Below are 20,176 nucleotides of genomic sequence, written 5' to 3' on the forward strand. Positions count from 1 at the left end.
GGAGAGCGTACGTGTACAAAGGCAATCCTTTGGGGGGGGGGGGGGGGCATTCATCCACCTCTTTGCTACCTCCCTTCCCTCTCTCCCCCTTTTTTTTCCTTCCCCTCTCTTTTTTCCTTTTCCGATTTGCCCTTTTATTCTCCCTGCTCTTTGGCTTGCTGTCCCCAGTGTCATCCACACTCCTACCTACAGTATTATGTATTTATTTATTTCCGTTTTCAATGTTGTGTTTTCACTTTTTTTTAAATAATTTTTGTACATTCATAGTATGATTGATATATGGGCAGCCTACCCTTTCACTTGCAGAGGATCGCAGCGAAGCAGGTTGCCAGCGGAGGAGAGCAGGACCTCAGCGCTATTGCAGGGCAGACAGGAGGGGCGTTTGACATCACAGCGCTGCGGCGTGCACCTCCCCTGTACTCCCAAAGCCCCAGCGCATGCACACACCATCACGTGTCTGCCACCTGCACTATCCTGTTCGACCACCTGCACCCAGCTTGTTCGGTCACCCGTGCACATCTTCTTCAGCTGCCCTCCTGCACACAGCTTCTTGGCCGCCTGCCTGCGCACAGCTTTTTCCACCTCCCGCACACAGCGTCTGCTGGCCCATGCACACCAGGTTGCACCGCACACAGAACCAGAACCCGACTTATCAAAGAAAATCAGTCCTGTTGAAACCAAAGGAATTTTCTTCTTTGATAAATCCTGTCCAGTATTGTTGCACCAGTTTTGCAGCTGAGATACTTTTGTAACTTACTCCCAATATGTTTAACATGTTGTTATAACAAACTATAAGGAATCTTATAGTTGATAATTAAACAATGGCTGCAAATGGAGGATGAGCACCAGTAGCCAATGACGAAAGAAACAGTGAATTGCTATATCTCTTTTATGCAGTATAAAGGAGAAAGGTGTACTTCCACAAATATGCTCTCCCTTATCAGTTGCAACAGTGAACTTTATTCACTAAGTGTAACCCTTTGCACATCCCATAAACCCTTGAGCACACTTGTTATTTTATAGCTTGTAGACAAAACATATTACAGACACAACAGAAAATATTGAAATACAGGATGGCCCACACAAGTAGATTGTGATCCCTTGGCCCAGCTCAACTGTATATTTCACCATCTTTCTGTAAAGACGTAGGGGGAGATTCATGACCGTGTGATCTTACAAAAATGGCCATTCAAAAGACAGAGAAGCCCAATGCTACATTCAATTTGACAGAATATATAGTAATTAGTATATAGTTAAATATTAAAATTAGATTGTAAGCTCCTCGGAGCAGGGACTCCTTCCTTAATGTTACTTTTACAGTATGTCTGAAGCACTTATTCCCATGATCTGTTATTTATATTTGTTATTTATATGACATGTATTACTACTGTGAAGCGCTATGTACATTTTATGGCGCTATACAAATAAAGACATACATACATACTTCAATAATAATATTCTCATGAATAAGGGTCATTTAGTTAAACCCTTAGGCCAAGACGTTAAAAGCCTGAAAGCTAACGTCAAGGCATAACCAAATTTGCAGGTCCTAACACTAAACTGGGAATTTTCTATTTTACCTCTGTAGGAGGGAGAAAAACCGCAGTGGGTCTTGTCCATACAGCAAAATGAAAAAACCTTCTAAATTAAAGTGTGGTGGGGTGGGGTGGGGTGAGCTTCATTTTGCTGTATGGACAAGACCCACTGCGGTTATTCTCCCTCCTACAGGGTAATGTGTGTTTGTTAATCTCAATTTTTAACTGGCATCAGTTGTATGGAGGTTAGTGTATATACAGTATATATATATATATATATATTTTTTTTATAATATATATATGTGTATATACATACACACAAGGTATCTATGGATGTAGAAACATCTGTACCGTGTTGGCCGAGCTTAATAATCAAAATCGAATAGACAATACCGTTTTGTGCCTTACGAAATGCTTTGTGCGAGCTTTCGAGATACACTGATATCTTCTTCAGGCATGTTACAATGGGTATAGCAAGAAAGGTTTAACTTAAAAACCGGGATCGCAGTTTCATGAGTCACTACTGACACAAGAGAACTCTCTTACCATGAGTGCTAAAGGCCATGTCTATACATACAGCGCTATATACATAACACACAGCTGTCTTACACATACAAATACACAATGTTATTCCACCCTATATACCAATAGGGACCACATAGTATCCACACACACTTATAGTATTGCAACACCCTCTTACATTTCTACACCTACCCACACCATTGGTATACACTCCCACTTCACATACACCTTTTGTAAAGCACTGTATACACTGTGGGTGCTTTATAAATTTATATTTACATACATTCATGCATCACACACCCTCACACACTCTTACATCACTAACATTCAGGGACCATTTAACACCTCCAAGTCATAAATCGCATACAGCACAGGGGGGAGGGATAGGTTTCAGTCACAGATAACATTCCAAGATGCACTGTTTTTAAGTTAAACCTTTCTTGCTTTATCCATTGTAACACCGCCGGAAGAAGAGATCACTGTATCTCGAAACTTGCACAAATAAAAGCATTTAGGCTAAGGTCCCGTTGCACGCGTCCGCACGGCTGGCTTGCTTGCCGGCGGCGCGTGCAACTCGCTGTACCACGATCTGCGGTCTACAGGAAACTTCAGTAGTAGAGGGGGCGTGGCCAAACGGGTCGGGGGGGGGTGCGGCCATGACGTGAGGGGGCGCGGCCATGACATGGGGGGCCGGAGCGGGAGGTGGGCGGGAGTGGGAGGATTGACAGGGAGGGGGGGGCGTGGCTTGAGCGGAGGGACCCGCTACTCTTCCCCCCCCTCCCTCCACGGGCTGCCATGGGCTGCAGGTAAGTAAAAAAACCACACACACGCAGGCACTCATACATACATACATACACACACACAGACAGGCACTCACGCACTCATACACACACATACACACACACACACACACACAGACAGGCACTCACGCACTCATACACACACATACACACACACACACACACACACACAGACAGAGACAGGCACGCACGCACTCAGGCACACACATACACACACACACAGACAGGCACTCACGCTGCTTTCACTCCACACTCCTCCCCGCTCCCCGAAGCCTCTCCTCCTCCCGCAGCCTCCCCTCCCCATTGGTTCACAGCCACAACACCTGATGCGTCGAAGCTAGGAAACACCATTCTCTTGTGTCTCCTAGCGGCTGACGCGCCACAGCGTGTAGTCAGCTGTGCCGCCAGGGGGGACCGGGACCGGCTCGCGAGGATTCCCCTGCTGGTGGGGAACTCGCTACATTGCCGCCCGCGCCAACGAGCGCAGCGGGTCCCAGGCCTTAGTTAGCCACAGAACGGTATCGTCTATTCGTTTTTGATTATATATAATGAAAAGGTAAACACAAGCGCAAATAGTGTGAGTAGCCAAACCAGAGTATCAGGGACGCATAACAATGGGAACAAAATATAGTAACCAAATTGACGATGAGCCTGAAAAATTGAGAAAAGAGGCAAATATGATGAAGTAAGCTTGTATTGAGCTTATGCGCAAAAGATAAAAGCTACTTACAAAGTAGCAGATGTTAACAGGCATGTAGGATACAGTACATACAGTATGCTCCTCTCCAAGCTGCAGTGTGATGTGGCATCTTGTCTTGACTCCATGTGGAACGCCGAGACTCTGCACCAATGCCGAACACGACCGCAACTTCCTTCTGTCTTTTCCTCCCAGTCCTCCAACTCCCGCGATATGTCTATTGAATTATTTAACTGTATTTGCCTATACTACTGCTAGTAGAAGTGATTCAATGCCTCTACTCTAATACCCTTTTAGTAAAGAAGTTTTCATCCGTCCAACTTCAGTATACAACCACTTGACATTGCATTCCCTTTCCTCTGTTGTGTTTTAGTTAGTGTTTTGTTCTTAAATACAAAAACATGTAATTGTATTTCTGGATGATATTTCTGCATATACAGGACAACCAGGAAGAGTCTCCAGCTGAAGGGATCTATGTTTCTAAAGTTGTGCAAAGTGGACCTGCAGACAAAGTAGAAGGCCTGCAAGTTTATGACAGAATCACCGAGGTAAGTCACTGGAATTGCATAAACGTTACTGTACATGCTGAATAGTGTTTTTCCTGCATGAACATAGAAAACCATATAAGCTTTACTGTTTAAATTCTTATTTTAAGAGTTTAAGAGAGTTTATAGCATACAGTGTATAGCTGAATTCATATTGCATTATACCTGTACATATACATTATATATACATATATATATATATATATATATATATATATATATATATATATATATCAGATATATAAATAAATATAAATCTATAAATCAAGTTTTCTACAATGTTGACACAACTTTTCTTTTTATATGAATATATTTTGTATGTCCTGCAATATTATTAAATATTGAGATATGTATTGTGATATGTCTTGCCATTGAATGAAATAGATACAGTAAGGATGAATTTAATTGCGATTGTTATGACAGTATATTTGTTTAAATGTAAAGAATTAATTGTAAAACATTCTCAGTCTGAAATCATCAGAAATACGTAGCATATAATCACAGAAGTTGATAGTTGGGTCCTGGGTGCTCCTGGGTGTCTTTTAACCTCTCCTTGATGTAAGACGTTCCTGGTACTGCCCAGGCCCGTGCCCAGGCCCAGGCCACGAGCCATGGTAAAAATGCTCAACAATCAGCCAGATACCGTAGCGGTCATGTGATGCTTGTGATGTGATCCCATGGTCGCAAATGCCAGAAGTCCAGTAGCAGCCGGGTGCTGGCAGAGAAACAGTTAATGTGGGTGCATCACTGCTTTGCATTAATGTAACTGCTGTGAAGCGCTATGTTCATTAATGGCGCTATATAAATAAAGACATACATACATACATACATCACGTAATGCCTTACGCTTTGAGGAATTTTATTGTGAGACATTATTCAATTTGATAGATACTTGTGTGGTAGAGTTGTAAAGATATGATTGGAATCCCCAGATACTGTAGTGCAGGGGTGGCCAACATCAGTTGTCAAGAGCCATCAGCAGGCATTAGGGATATCCCTGTTTCAGCACAGGTGGCTCAATCAGTCGCTCAGTCATTCTGAGCTGTGGTACTGTACCTTTACTAAGTAGCAAAGCCCCCCTTTACTGTGTGGTACTCAGCCATTTAATTCAGTACCTTTCTTTTAGATTTCATTCCAAATCCTGAAACAATACATGACTGTAATAAATACTGTATGACAGTTTTTCGGATTGTATGTGTTTAAAAAACTTTAACAGGCGAACGTAAAATGTTTGATCTTATACACAAAAAAGAAACAGGCATTGCAATGACCAGAATCCACCATTGACAGTACTATGCTCTGATGAGAATCCATGCCCCTAATTGAACTAGGTAGCTTTGCTGACTCAAGGAACATTTATAAAGTGGCCGAAAAAAAGCATTTTATCCAATAAGTACATGGGCTTTATTTAGCTGTGGGATATTGGAGCACCTAATAAAACCTTTCAATGGAGCGTATCTAATGTGATCGTAGGAATATTCCAATCTCTGAGAAGAAAATCAGCCCAATCAAACAGTTATTCTGACTGCAAGAAGTAATTGGGCTTGTGTTCATGTACATTTTTATTAACTTTCTTAATTGCTTTGGTTGTTCCTGAGATTCAAAGGAAATCTCAACTCACGTATGATATACAGCATTGCTAACATGCATTAAGGCAGGGGTGCTCAACTCTAGTTCTCAAGCCTCCCTTCCCAATAGGTCAGGTCTTTAGGCCTCAGCTCAACCAGTCCCTGCTATAGCACAGGTGGCTCCATCAGTCATCGACAGCCTCTGATGAGCCACCTGTGCTGAAGCAGGAATATTCTAACAACCTGACATATTGGGGGGGAGGGGGAGCTTGATGACTGGAGTTGAGCAGAGCTGCATTACGGCATAACAACCTTTTTTATGAAAAAATAAATGATCTAAGTATTGTAAATTTTATTTCCTAAACCTGTTACTGTTTGTAACTGGTAGAACCCTATCTTGGAAACAGCATATAACACGTGTAGCTGTAACACTTCACGATAAGAGAAGATAATGGCATGTTGCTATTATGCTTTCATGCATGCGTCTTGTATCATTCCTTGAATGGCTTAGCATTTTATGCTGTTCATGTTGAATTTTTTTGGTCCTTATTAAATAAGGCCCTCAAAGAAAAAAAAAAGAGGGCTTCTGAGTGGAGCCATTCAAGGATACATTATTACATCTTTTATCATATCATAATTCAAGCTTGACTTTTTGTTTCTATTTTTCAGTGTCTACATTTTACATGGCTTGACTCTTCTTGACTTATGACACAATAATGTGCTGTCTCTGAAGCCCCCCCCCATCCTCCTTTTTTGTTTTTCCATGTATAAGAAGCAGGGGGTCCCCAGAGATGAAGCTTGATACATTCAGCTCTGGGAACCCCTGGTTCCAGCTATACTTACCACTGAAGGGAGCACGGGCCCCTTGACCTCCAGTGGAAACAACATAATTATAAATAATAATAATAATAATAATAATAATAATAGCATGTTCTTGTATAGCGCTGCTAATTGTACGCAGCGCTTTACAGAGACATTTTTGCAGGCACAGGTCCCTGCCCCGTGGAGCTTACAATCTATGTTTTTGGTGCCTGAGGCACAGGGAGATAAAGTGACTTGCCCAAGGTCACAAGGAGCCGACACTGGGAATTGAACCCGGCTCCCCTGCTTCAAGCTCTCAGTGCCAGTCAGTGTTGTTACTCACTGAGCCACTCCCTCTCCCTCCTGACCCACATCATGGAGGTTTAAATCTCCCAGATGACGTGCATCAATAGGAAGCTGCAAAATCATCCATCGCGGCTTCCTATTCACCCTTGTGATGCTGGAGATTTAATACAAGGACGTACCAGAAGCACCTTTGTCAGTATCTCGTGAACCAGTGAGTCCCCGGAGCTGAAATGAATGTGGTTTAGTTCCATTGACCCCATGCTTCCATCAATTTCTAAAAAAGGGAGTCCCAGAGGGGACCTGCTCCTTTAATAGATAATTACAGTGAACTACACAGTGATGTTTGGGTTTAATATTACTGGGATCACATTGCCTGTCTAGTGAGTGCCTTATAAAGAAACAACGTTCTCCTAAACATACTCAAAGCCAAAACATTTTCACAATGTTAAAAATGTTATGAGTGGGAAGTTATCTATTGCTGTGGGATACATATTTTAATGCAAATAAATCAGTGCAATTATATTAAAGAGAAAATGCTAAAACCGTTCTATCTCTTTAAATAAAATAGCACATTCTTCCAACATGTCATATAAATAAAAAGAAAGTTTCATTAAGTTGGGATCACATTCATAATACTTTTGGATACTAGGCCGTTTTGTGTTTTTCTTTTGTGTCTTTCCAAAATTACTCATATTGAGGGTCTTGCCGAGTTTAGAATGAATCTGAACAGAGCCAAATGTAGAATATAAAATGCATACAGATTCATGTCTTTGAAAGAAACACATCTGTGGAATGACAGAACATTGTTTCTTTAGCCAAGCGGCTGACTGTTTAAGGCTATTTTTTGTAATATTACACCTTGTGCACATTCTAAATTAGTACACTTGCAGTGCCATTGAAGCGGGGTCTTTCGTACTTGTTGCGCTTCTTTAGGTAAACGGTTCAGCACTTTTACTTTACAGTTTTTAAAGGTCTCAGAACATGTGAAATTGTTAGAGAATTAAATGACACCTGCAAACAGTATGACCTCTAAGATCTGGTGCAGGGCAGGTCATGGGAAATTGTTCTCGATGTGCCTGGATATACACGTAACATTTTAACTTGTCATAATGTGAGCCAATGATGAAATGTTTCAATTAGTTGTTTATTGATCATCAATATAGTATTATTCTCATGAAGGTATAACCGACAGTACATGTAATATTTTAGATTCAGTTTAATATGCAACCACTTTAACAACAAGAAAAATAAAGCTATGTGTACTTGGAATATTCATTCATTCATTGTAAAGGTTTAATCAAAAAACTAACTAGAAGGTTTGAAAAGATTAAGGGAGCCTCAGGCACTGTTTTTCAGTTTAGTAAATGATTTGGTGAATATACAAATTGAGATGGTTCACAGAACACTCTTGAAATGACAAGAAAGCTTTAATTCTTTGAAGATCACAGGATTAAACCAAGTTTGAATAATTAACTTCAAACCAGCTGTAAATGGAAATCTTAACTTCTTCAATGCAGGCTGGGTGTGGAATGCTTTGCTCAAAAATATATCGCATACCCTTCCAGTATTGAAATGGATAGGACACCAGTAAACACAGACAGTTTATCTCCCAGGAAGTTTGGGATATTGAGCAGAATTAGAGAACATGGTGCTTGTGTTTATTTCTAAATTATTATATATATAATTTTTTAAAAACATATAGATATGTTTTTCCTATAGCCTGAGCTTTACTGCAGGAAACACCTCGCTCAAAGTTTCTTAATAATGTATGTTTAGGGTTCGGCTTAACCAATTATTAAAAAAGAGGGGGACAATATTGGGTATGACTTCTCCTTCTCTTGCACCACTCATCCAGCCTATATTTTTCATCCAGCAGGATGTAACTGTAACGGGTATTCCCCCACCCAATCGCAGATTCTACTGTGTGAGTGCAGGAAACATATATTGTTACTCAGGTGTGGTGCATTACCTGTTGGCTCACAGGAGGGCTGAGCTTCCGCCACGGGGAACCTGGGGTAATTATACTAGGGGTGATCACTTACAACATCTTCTCGGTACAGCGCCTCCACCTGCGATGGCTCCCACCAGAGGGGGAGTGGTTCCTCGCAGGACAATCAATAATACCATACACAGTGCTTTATATAACGAAGGACTTTACTAACGACTAATAATGATAACCTGTGTCTCTCTCACGGTGAGACACTAACAGTGACGTCTCGCAGGACGATTCCCAAACACTAGGTGATCCCACCCAGTGTCCCAAGAACCCCACCCAATGTCCCGTACTCCTACAGAGATAGTCAATGGGTGACTGCGCAGTCACTAAGAACCTCTAGGCCTGTTGGTGCACATGTGATGGTATAATACCTGCCGAGCACTCCGGTGCTCGGGTCAGCAACAAACTTCTCAAAGGGTCAGACGTGTGATGAATCCGTCTGATCCAACCGAACTCCTTGCACGTGCGGACCGCTTCACAGGAACCGCAGCGTCTGCTGTGTCCCTGTCTAATCTAAATGGTACTAACGTGACAGGAACCCTAACCTAGGGCCTGTCCCTGTAGTACAGCAACCTGTAGTGGCTTGGGGAACTCCTAGGGCCTGCAGGGGTAATGACCTGTCCCACTCCCCCAACTACCCAAGTCCCTTCGGTAAGTGATCTGGAATGGACTAGAGTACTCTTCCATGCAGTACTTGGGCGTCTACCTACTGTTGGCTAGCCTAGTGCAGATCCTCTCCAGAATTCCTGCTCTCAGTTACCAGTTTATCCCTTCAGGCATCCTACCCCTAGCGCTACCTCAAGGTGACTAGAACAGCTATAGCCCTTCTCCAGACCCACTACTCTCTGACTAGTCCCAGCGCCTACAGCAGCAAGCTGTAGCTCACTGGAGGTTGGCAGTCAACGTGCTGCGCAACAAGGTGCCTGCCTGTCAGACCTCACAGCACTGACAGCCGTGACTCTGACAATGCAGCACTACACTAAGGGCAGCGTCCCTATCTTGGGCCTCCCTCAGCAATTACCCACTAACCTAGTGGGGAGTTGGGGCCTACCTGGGGTGTAGGTACCTATATGGGGCAGAAGCTGCACTCGCTCCCCGCACCCTACTTCCCTACAGCACCCTGACTCCAACTCTCTGTAACCTTCCTTTCCCAGCTCCCACTAATGTAAGTGGCAGGGTCCCTATCCCGAGGGCTGCCCCTGGCAACACTCACCTTACTGGGGAGCTGAGCTATCTCGAGCCCTGGGGGTGCTGGCCTAGTACAGGGAGTCCCTGACTCCTGTACCCTACCTCCTTCCCTGGGCTGCTCCGGTCTCTGACTGATCTAACGTGCTCCAAGCCCGCCAAATGTATCTCTTTTCCCAGGGGTCTCCTAATCCCTATTGGCTCCCTGGGGTCACATGGGGCTCGCAAAGGCTCTTGGGATATATAGTCCCAGCTCAGAGCCTTCCCTGGTAGGCTAGGGGTTCGCGGGCTTTTCCCTACCTTCACTGCGCTTGCGCAAGCTTTCCCGGGCTGCCTCGACCTTCCCTCAGCTTTCCCTGCTCTCGCGCGAGCTATCCCTGTCTCGGGGGCTGTCCCTGCGCCTACGCGTCCCGGCGCATGCGCAACAGTGTCCTCAATGGCGGCGCCCTGCTTGTCCGGCCGCCGGGACCTTAGAGACGCGATCGCGGCCTTAGCAACCGCCCGATCGCGTCCCCGGCAACCGGCCGCAGGCAGGAGAAGCCGCGCTGCTCCCTGCTCCAGCCCCCACCCTTGGAAGCAGCCGTCGGGTCTGTCGGCACCCGCGACCGAGCTGCTCAAGGGGAGGGGGGTCTCCAGGAGCCACGGGAGCTCCAGGCTACACTCTCCCCCTGGTGAAACTCCAACGACCTCGCTTGGATGGCAGACATAACCTGGTACACAGTTATACAATGAAAATGCAGGGCATATGTACAACCTATCACTGGTGACTTTAGACATCAGGTTACAATACAGTTCACATACCATACCCGAGGCCAGCTGAGCGTCAGCTGTTTGCTGAGACCATTCGTGGGGTGCCCCTAACTGATCAAGTGGGGGTACCTCACTTTTGCGTCCGTGAGCCTCCCCCAGAAAAATTTCTTGAAGAGCACACCGGAGGGCAACAGTCACTGGTTCCTCGCTACTTCCTCCCCCTGGTGGAAGGAGTAGCACCATGTCTCTGAAGCAGACCTTTACCCGGTCACCCGCGGCATGGATGCGGTAGACCAGGCGGCCAGGACCTTTTCCGCGGTCCACTACTTGGCGAATGGCACGCTCCCTTTTGGGCTTAAGGGAGGCAATTTTTACTAAATCCCTCGCCACACAGTCCTTGTCCCTACGTACTTGCGAGGCTTCCGCTGGGAAGCGAGCAATGGACAATGTCTCTTTCCTCAAAGTCTCTGTTTCACCTGGCAGGGGGTAAAGGGTAGATACCTTACCACTGTGGTGATTCACGGTAGCCAACAGGTCCTCGGGGACGCTGTCAGTTCCCACCTCGGCTGTATCGGGACCTGTCCCCGGCACTTCTGGGACAGTCCACTTACTGGCTTGAAACTCGGGAGCGTTGGATCCCGGTCCTGGGACCATTTGAGTCGGAGCGCACGGGCTCACACTCGGTTCAGGAGCCGTAACTCTGACCTTTTTCACGGCCACCTCCATCGGAGCCTGTGGGGGGCAAGGGGGTTCCTTACCACTCTGCTGGCTTGCAATGGTTTTCTCTTCTTCTGGAACACTGTCAGGTATCTGCGGTGCTTCACCTGACACCACGACAGAGCTGACTGTTCTCTTCAACTGAACGGTAGGCGGTAGATACTGGTCCACTCGCATGGCGGAACAGCTTTCTTCTAGGGGGGACACCTCCCCCTGTGATTCCTCTGTCTCACTGCTGGGGTAGTTCGCCGGTAGGCGCATCGCCACCGATGGGTCGTCCTTTTCCGTAGCTGGCTGGGCCTCAGTTCTTCCCGCTTGCTTGCAACAGGGAACCAGGGCAGCCTTGTCTGTCAGCTCCTCCACCTCCGTGGTTGAGGTAGAGCAAGTAACAGCATCTTCATCTCTGTGTTCTGCCATCTGAGATTTCTGCTTGGGATCTGGGACTGTAGACTGCAGCAGCACAGGCTTTAGAAACTGTGCTCCGCAGCTGGCACACTTGGGGCCCCAGGTTTGTTTGCCACCTGGGAAGTCACACTGATTACAAACACATCGTATACACCCCTCGTCCTCCACCACAGCCACCCGATATTCTATTGGTAGCCTAAAATGGTTAAAGTCCATACCACCAGATAGACTCAAGTCCTTTTGTAGGCACGGGCACACCAGAAAGGATATTTTCCCTCCTTTAGACCGCCATGCTCCATATAAATGAGGGTGTATTTCTCTGCATTCTGTACTGTTTTTAATGGGAACAGCAGTTGCTGATGGTTGTTCACTTTGCTTGCTCCCCCTGGTGGAATGTAAAGGAGGGGCTCGCTCTATCACTGAGTCACTCACATTGCAGGGGCGGAGCTCTGGTTTTCCCGCCAGTCCCGGACGGATTTCTGCAACACAATTTGGTGCAGGCTTGCAGACAGCAGCACATGTGCTCTCCTGCTTTGGCGGGAGACGCCATTTTAGGTGTGACTCCCTTGATGAGGGAGCCTCCATTTTGATCACAGTTCTGGTAATCTCACTAAGGCTCTCTGAGTATGCAAGAGGGTAGCCTTCTGGTGGGGCCTCTGGGAAATGCAAGGTCAGAGGGACATTTTCCCGGCATATTTCCTGATCCGTTACTAGCCATAGTCTACAACACTGGTCAGTGGGGTCGTACCGGTGCTCTATCCTCTTCCACCCTTGGTCTATGCCCAGGAGTCTCCCTAGGGCCTCACAAATTTCCCTCAACTTCACGGCACTACTGGGAACATCCCCTACTACTAGCACATGTCGCGGGGATACTTCTGTCCTCTTGGTTCGTTCGTGGGCCTCATGGCTTGCAGGCCCAAACATGGTAAAAAATCTAAATTGGCCAATTTGAAAAAAATGAAAACAGGGCACCCCAGGTCTCTCTCAGCAGCGCCTCCAAATGTAACGGGTATTCCCCCACCCAATCGCAGATTCTACTGTGTGAGTGCAGGAAACATATATTGTTACTCAGGTGTGGTGCATTACCTGTTGGCTCACAGGAGGGCTGAGCTTCCGCCACGGGGAACCTGGGGTAATTATACTAGGGGTGATCACTTACAACATCTTCTCGGTACAGCGCCTCCACCTGCGATGGCTCCCACCAGAGGGGGAGTGGTTCCTCGCAGGACAATCAATAATACCATACACAGTGCTTTATATAACGAAGGACTTTACTAACGACTAATAATGATAACCTGTGTCTCTCTCACGGTGAGACACTAACAGTGACGTCTCGCAGGACGATTCCCAAACACTAGGTGATCCCACCCAGTGTCCCAAGAACCCCACCCAATGTCCCGTACTCCTACAGAGATAGTCAATGGGTGACTGCGCAGTCACTAAGAACCTCTAGGCCTGTTGGTGCACATGTGATGGTATAATACCTGCCGAGCACTCCGGTGCTCGGGTCAGCAACAAACTTCTCAAAGGGTCAGACGTGTGATGAATCCGTCTGATCCAACCGAACTCCTTGCACGTGCGGACCGCTTCACAGGAACCGCAGCGTCTGCTGTGTCCCTGTCTAATCTAAATGGTACTAACGTGACAGGAACCCTAACCTAGGGCCTGTCCCTGTAGTACAGCAACCTGTAGTGGCTTGGGGAACTCCTAGGGCCTGCAGGGGTAATGACCTGTCCCACTCCCCCAACTACCCAAGTCCCTTCGGTAAGTGATCTGGAATGGACTAGAGTACTCTTCCATGCAGTACTTGGGCGTCTACCTACTGTTGGCTAGCCTAGTGCAGATCCTCTCCAGAATTCCTGCTCTCAGTTACCAGTTTATCCCTTCAGGCATCCTACCCCTAGCGCTACCTCAAGGTGACTAGAACAGCTATAGCCCTTCTCCAGACCCACTACTCTCTGACTAGTCCCAGCGCCTACAGCAGCAAGCTGTAGCTCACTGGAGGTTGGCAGTCAACGTGCTGCGCAACAAGGTGCCTGCCTGTCAGACCTCACAGCACTGACAGCCGTGACTCTGACAATGCAGCACTACACTAAGGGCAGCGTCCCTATCTTGGGCCTCCCTCAGCAATTACCCACTAACCTAGTGGGGAGTTGGGGCCTACCTGGGGTGTAGGTACCTATATGGGGCAGAAGCTGCACTCGCTCCCCGCACCCTACTTCCCTACAGCACCCTGACTCCAACTCTCTGTAACCTTCCTTTCCCAGCTCCCACTAATGTAAGTGGCAGGGTCCCTATCCCGAGGGCTGCCCCTGGCAACACTCACCTTACTGGGGAGCTGAGCTATCTCGAGCCCTGGGGGTGCTGGCCTAGTACAGGGAGTCCCTGACTCCTGTACCCTACCTCCTTCCCTGGGCTGCTCCGGTCTCTGACTGATCTAACGTGCTCCAAGCCCGCCAAATGTATCTCTTTTCCCAGGGGTCTCCTAATCCCTATTGGCTCCCTGGGGTCACATGGGGCTCGCAAAGGCTCTTGGGATATATAGTCCCAGCTCAGAGCCTTCCCTGGTAGGCTAGGGGTTCGCGGGCTTTTCCCTACCTTCACTGCGCTTGCGCAAGCTTTCCCGGGCTGCCTCGACCTTCCCTCAGCTTTCCCTGCTCTCGCGCGAGCTATCCCTGTCTCGGGGGCTGTCCCTGCGCCTACGCGTCCCGGCGCATGCGCAACAGTGTCCTCAATGGCGGCGCCCTGCTTGTCCGGCCGCCGGGACCTTAGAGACGCGATCGCGGCCTTAGCAACCGCCCGATCGCGTCCCCGGCAACCGGCCGCAGGCAGGAGAAGCCGCGCTGCTCCCTGCTCCAGCCCCCACCCTTGGAAGCAGCCGTCGGGTCTGTCGGCACCCGCGACCGAGCTGCTCAAGGGGAGGGGGGTCTCCAGGAGCCACGGGAGCTCCAGGCTACATAACCACCCTCTTGCACTTCTGGACACCAAAGTTCGGGCCTGCATGTTTATAGGAGGGTATTTTGTTCGGTGTGGGTTTGTAGTTCTGCTTTAAAAAACCCACAAAAAACTGAATAATTAAAGAACGAGTAAAAGAATATATATACGGCAAAGGAAAAGTGGTGGATGACTTATTTGTCACAGCTGGCAGTTGTGGGCTTGGTGGTCGGATTGCACCTTGGCCTGCTGCAGCCTTATCTTGTGGGTTTATATGGTGGGGAAGAAGGTGACAGGCCTTGGCTAAGGGACTATCTGTGTCCTTCCAGATGGTCTACTGCTGTCACGCTGTGTGTCCTACTAGGCCGGCATGGCTAGTGGGTGGAAAAATGGTGGTGATGGTTGTTCAATGGGTCAGTGACTCTGGTGCAATCTGATCAAATGTTGTTGCTGGTATGGTAATTTTCAATAAAACTGTGGCTGTTTATGCCACAAATTTGGGTGGAGTGGTTCGGCATAAACGATAAGGGACAGAAGTTGAGACCTTTCATGTCAGGTTCTGTGCAATTTAATTTTGGTAAAGTTTGCATGGAACTTGCAGAGTAAAAATCTCTACTGCCTATTATATGGGTTTTAGAGGAGAGGGAGAGAGATTCCTATTTACTAGAGAACCCTTTTGACTTACATACCTTCCAAAACAATCACTTCAAGTAATGTCTTATACTGTACAAATCCCCTAATGTCCTATAAATCAGAATTTTTTTGAGCAATGTTTACTGTACTGATATGTTTAAAAGTTGAAAGTAATGATTTAATAAATCAAGGATTGCAAACACTGAAAATGTTCTGTAAATCTTCCCTGTGCAGAAAACGTGACAGAGACTTGCATGGGCGGTCAACATGTCTAACTCGGTTTCATTAGTCTCTCTATATATATGTAACGGGTTTCTCCCCCACCCCCCAATTGCAGATTGGCCCCTCTAGGGAAATACTACTCTGGTTACACATGGCTATAGTGTGGTGCACCTGCTGGCTTACAGGACTCTTGAGTCTCCTGCTTGATGGTATTAAGGGGAATGGCATCAGGACTGGCTTGTAAGGTAATGTCGAGTTATACTCACTCATGGTACAGCGCCTCCATCTCTTCCAGATCCCCAGTGTAGCAGGGAGGAGTCTCTGAAAGAGAACCTCTATGTGCACCTTCTTCCTTAGTGACTCCACACACAGGACAGAAGTGATATCTTTCTTTGGCATCCTTTATTAACAGCAGACATGGACAGCCGCCCATCATAGTGGCTTGATCGTCTAGCCACTCATCCTCAGATTGCCAACCCAAAGGAAATCCCTGACCTTACACTCCCAGGCAAGGGCCCCGAAAGCAGGTCTAACTCTTCCCCTACTCCTTAATGAAGTAAGAGGTATAGTCTTCCACACCACTCCCTTAAGGGAGGGCCACAAACACTGCCAGAGCCCTGACAGGTTGCTGGATAGACTCACTTCACTCAGATGGTGAGGCACACACATTAAATTCAGGAAGTGCTACATAGCTTCAGTAGGCACCGCCCCTGTGTCACTGTTAGTGGACACAGAGCCTGATGTCACTTCCTTCACTAAATAATACGCAGCATATGAAATGAGGGCAAATCCCATTATTACTCCTGGCAAACCTGACCTTTTAACAGGGATTATTGCACAGGAGGAGGAAGGCATGTAACCCCAAAATTACACAGGGCTACATACAGTACTATAGATGGAAATAACAAGTGTTTATCAAACTACTTTTAATAATACATTGGCCAGTTTATCCGTCACTGTTTCACTGCAGAAAGGAAGTGAGAAAATGCGGAAATATTGTGAACTATTCATGTTTACGGGATGGAAACCGAATGACGAGCCCTATTTTCAAAACACAGTGTAGCGGCCGGAATTTGCCACCGACTCTTAATTTTTATATGACTTCTTTCGTATATATTGCACAATATAAAAATACTGTATACGATATTAAAATAATTTCATAGACTTTTTTCAAGCTTTACAAAACTTTGGAAAAGCCTTGTTTCAATATTAATATCTGACCCTGGAGACGCAGTTACCTGAATTCCCTCCTACTGTCTCTGTACGTTCTCCCCACCAATTCGATTGTAAGCTCCTCGGAGTAGGGACTCCTCTTCCTAAATGTTACTTTTATGAATGAAGCACTAATTCCCATGATCTGTTATTTGTATTATTTGTTATTTATATGATTGCCACGTGTATTACTACTGTGAAGCGCTATGTATACTAATGGCGCTATATAAATAAAGACATACATACATACAGTACATACATACATACCTGTAACTTTGCACTCTTGTGTTCACCATTAATAAGGTACAAATTGTATAAAGATGCAATCCAAGAATCACGAAAACTGTTAAACCTCATGCACTAATGTTAATAAAAGTGGATACAATCAAGTTTCTAAAATTTGTTATGAATTTGACATAATATTATGTGACGTGAAACACAAAGATTATCAAATTATTTATGTTCAGAAGTCTACCATATATTTAAATGGAAGCTCTTCCATTATAATCTGTAAAAGTTTGATTATTAGTAGGCGTTTTTAGGGACCTATTCAATAAACCTCAATAAATTAAGTGCATTGGCGAGCGACTTTGCATTGTTTTTCCGCACTTTTAAACATTTGGTCAAAACGGTATACTAAGAAAAAACACAATTTTTTTTAAAGTGAGGTCAAAAAAATGCAAGATCGTACTACTTTTTGTTTCCCCCCCCCCCCCAAGTCTTATTGCAGTGACTGTTTGTTTAAATGGCAGCCTGGAAGAGCTGCATGGAGAGAGCTGCATCTTGTACCACCCCCCAACACATACAGTAAAGTAATGGGCAACATTACTATTATCCAGATATGGATAATAGTGCATTTGCCCCTTAAAAGTAAAACCGGTCAGCATAAAGTAAATGAAAGTTCTATTTACCCCTGCCAAGATGAAGGCCATCCTCACCACCATCCTCTGCGTCCTTGTCCTTCGTAGGCAGCAACATTATAATAATAATAATGGCCAGTAACCCCTTAATCACTTTAGCGGTTAGAAACCGCAATTGTAATTAAGGGGCTACCTCCTTCCCACGCTACCCACCTGAGAGGCCTAACCACCCTAACTACTCCTAGTACTTACAGGGTAACAACTCCCACCCTCAACCCTTGCTACCCATTGGTTGGCAAGTGGTAAACCATGCCCCCATTATGGGCATTGATTGCTACACTGACAATGAATGGGCAAGCAAGAAAAAACTGGCACAAAATAAAACAAATTACATTTAAATAAATCAAGCATTTGACAATAAACTAAGTGTTGGCAAAGTGATAAAACCATGCCCACAATATGAGCATGGTTTGTCACTATGGCTATGAATGGGCAAGCTACAAATAAAAAAAATAGTCACACAATAAAATACATTCTCATATTTCAATGAGAAAACAAATGGCAATAAACCAATTGATTGGCACAGTGGTACACTAATGTCAATGGGCAACCCCCCCCCAAAAAACCCCACATAAATACAATACCTAACAATGAAATAAAAACAAACATTTGGAAACAAATGCACTGCTTGTCAATATGCATATCTATACCCTTAAATGGGCATAGATAAGCACATTGGCAGTCAATGGGCAACCTAAAAATAATACAATACTTTGCAATTAAATACACATTTGCCTAAAAATTCATTGCTTGTCACTGTGTTTATCTATACCCTGAAAGGGACTTTGATAAACACATTGGCAGTCAATGGCATCCCAAAAAAATCCACAATGAAATACAATACAACCAATGTTTTTCTTACCTTATATGTCTTCACCCCCTGTCCTACACTAACACCAACTCTTGACCCTCGATGCAATGCTCCTTAAACAGCCCATGCGCAGAAGTCCGTGATCATATCCTGATTGAAGAGACGTCTCCCCGGTAAATTCTTCATTCTTTTCTTCTTTCTTTTCTTTCCTTCTGTCTTCTTGACTTGTAATACAATGGGGTGGATGTTGTCCCGTCAGCTTCTTGGCATGAAATGAGACAGGACAGGTCTTATATAAGTCCTGTGATGTCCCATTTGAGTTTCAGGTGGTACAGCCCCAATCCAATTGAAAGGTGTACCATGTTACAGATTTTTTTTTTAAAGGATGTGATGTCATCAAAAGGGAGGCAAGCCAGCCAATCAGGAAGGATATGCATCCCTCCCTTTAAGATGACGTCACCAAAAAAATGGCTGCCATCACATGGTAATCCAACCAATCAGATTGGGAGATATACCATGTGAGGCATAGGTAAATTTGTACAGACTTGGGTGGCCCGGTAGGATTAACGCTGTGGTGTAAATCTGGACATATCTGTAGATCAGAATTGCAGATGAAATCAATGAAAATATTTTTGGAACCTTCAGATAGCTACCTGTAACGTTATATCCACAAAAGGAATCAAAATGTATGTGTAAATGCAACTTTTGATTGAAACAGAATGATATCATGGTGACAATGGAGACATAATATAAAGCTTTAAGGACTGACACATCCCCATTTTGTCAGATCCGCTAACGTATGTAATTTTCAAAATGATCTCACAGTTTAAATACTCCACAAATCATAATGTAATCATGATAAAAATAGGAATATTAACATTAGTGGAACAAGACAAATATTTAAAAATGAATACATTTACAGCAACAATTGATGAGGAAATGTCAAGGGAATGTGACTGGAATGAGATATCTATTTAAATTCTAATTTACTGAACAATATACAGATCAAAACTACTGTTGTAATACCATTGAAAGATTAAGCACATGCTTGGGCGATCTTTATTTAATCTTATCCTAAACAATGTCAAATAATGTCTGTCTGAAAGACAGATGTGACTTACAATAATAATAATGATGTGAAGTCTCTCTCTAAACCAGTCGTTTGATTTGCAAAATGCAGTGCATATTGAGTGTAATGAGTCGCAGCAAACTCAGTCTTAGGCCAGGTCCATAGTGCCTTCGCCCGTGCGGAGGCGTGCGCGGCTGTGACGTCACCCGCTTGATGCGGGTGCGTTTTTTGGCCATGGTACGCACGCCGTCCGTTAGCATGTCTAGGGCGAACCGTTCATGTGACCTGTCAGTCGCGCTGAGAAATCAGCTTAACTGATTTCTCACGCAACGCTCGCCCTCTCCTGCTTCCGCGCGGACGCCACATGGACGCGAACACTGCCTTAAGGCCTTAAGCCCTGATGAAATCACCGTGAGAGTGAAGAAACGCATAGGGAAGAGTGTTTTTTTAGCTGCTGCTACACTGCTGGTATATTTCTATACCCATTTATCACTGCCCATTTACCACGGACACTTGTGGGACATTGGAGAGACATTTCTGATTATCCC

General features: G+C 45.3%; 1 protein-coding gene across 1 annotated transcript in view; it reads left to right on the top strand.

Annotated features, from left to right (window-relative positions):
- The window catches only part of PDZRN4 (PDZ domain containing ring finger 4), a 549,862-nt gene that overhangs the window by 13,611 nt on the left and 516,075 nt on the right, over nucleotides 1-20,176 (top strand). The window contains exon 3 of the mRNA XM_075600078.1: nucleotides 3,995-4,102. Within this exon, the coding sequence (XP_075456193.1) occupies nucleotides 3,995-4,102 (108 nt within the window). The remainder of the gene's footprint in view (nucleotides 1-3,994; nucleotides 4,103-20,176) is intronic.

The sequence above is a fragment of the Ascaphus truei genome, chromosome 5, assembly GCF_040206685.1.
Source record: "Ascaphus truei isolate aAscTru1 chromosome 5, aAscTru1.hap1, whole genome shotgun sequence".
Classification (NCBI taxonomy): domain Eukaryota; kingdom Metazoa; phylum Chordata; class Amphibia; order Anura; family Ascaphidae; genus Ascaphus; species Ascaphus truei.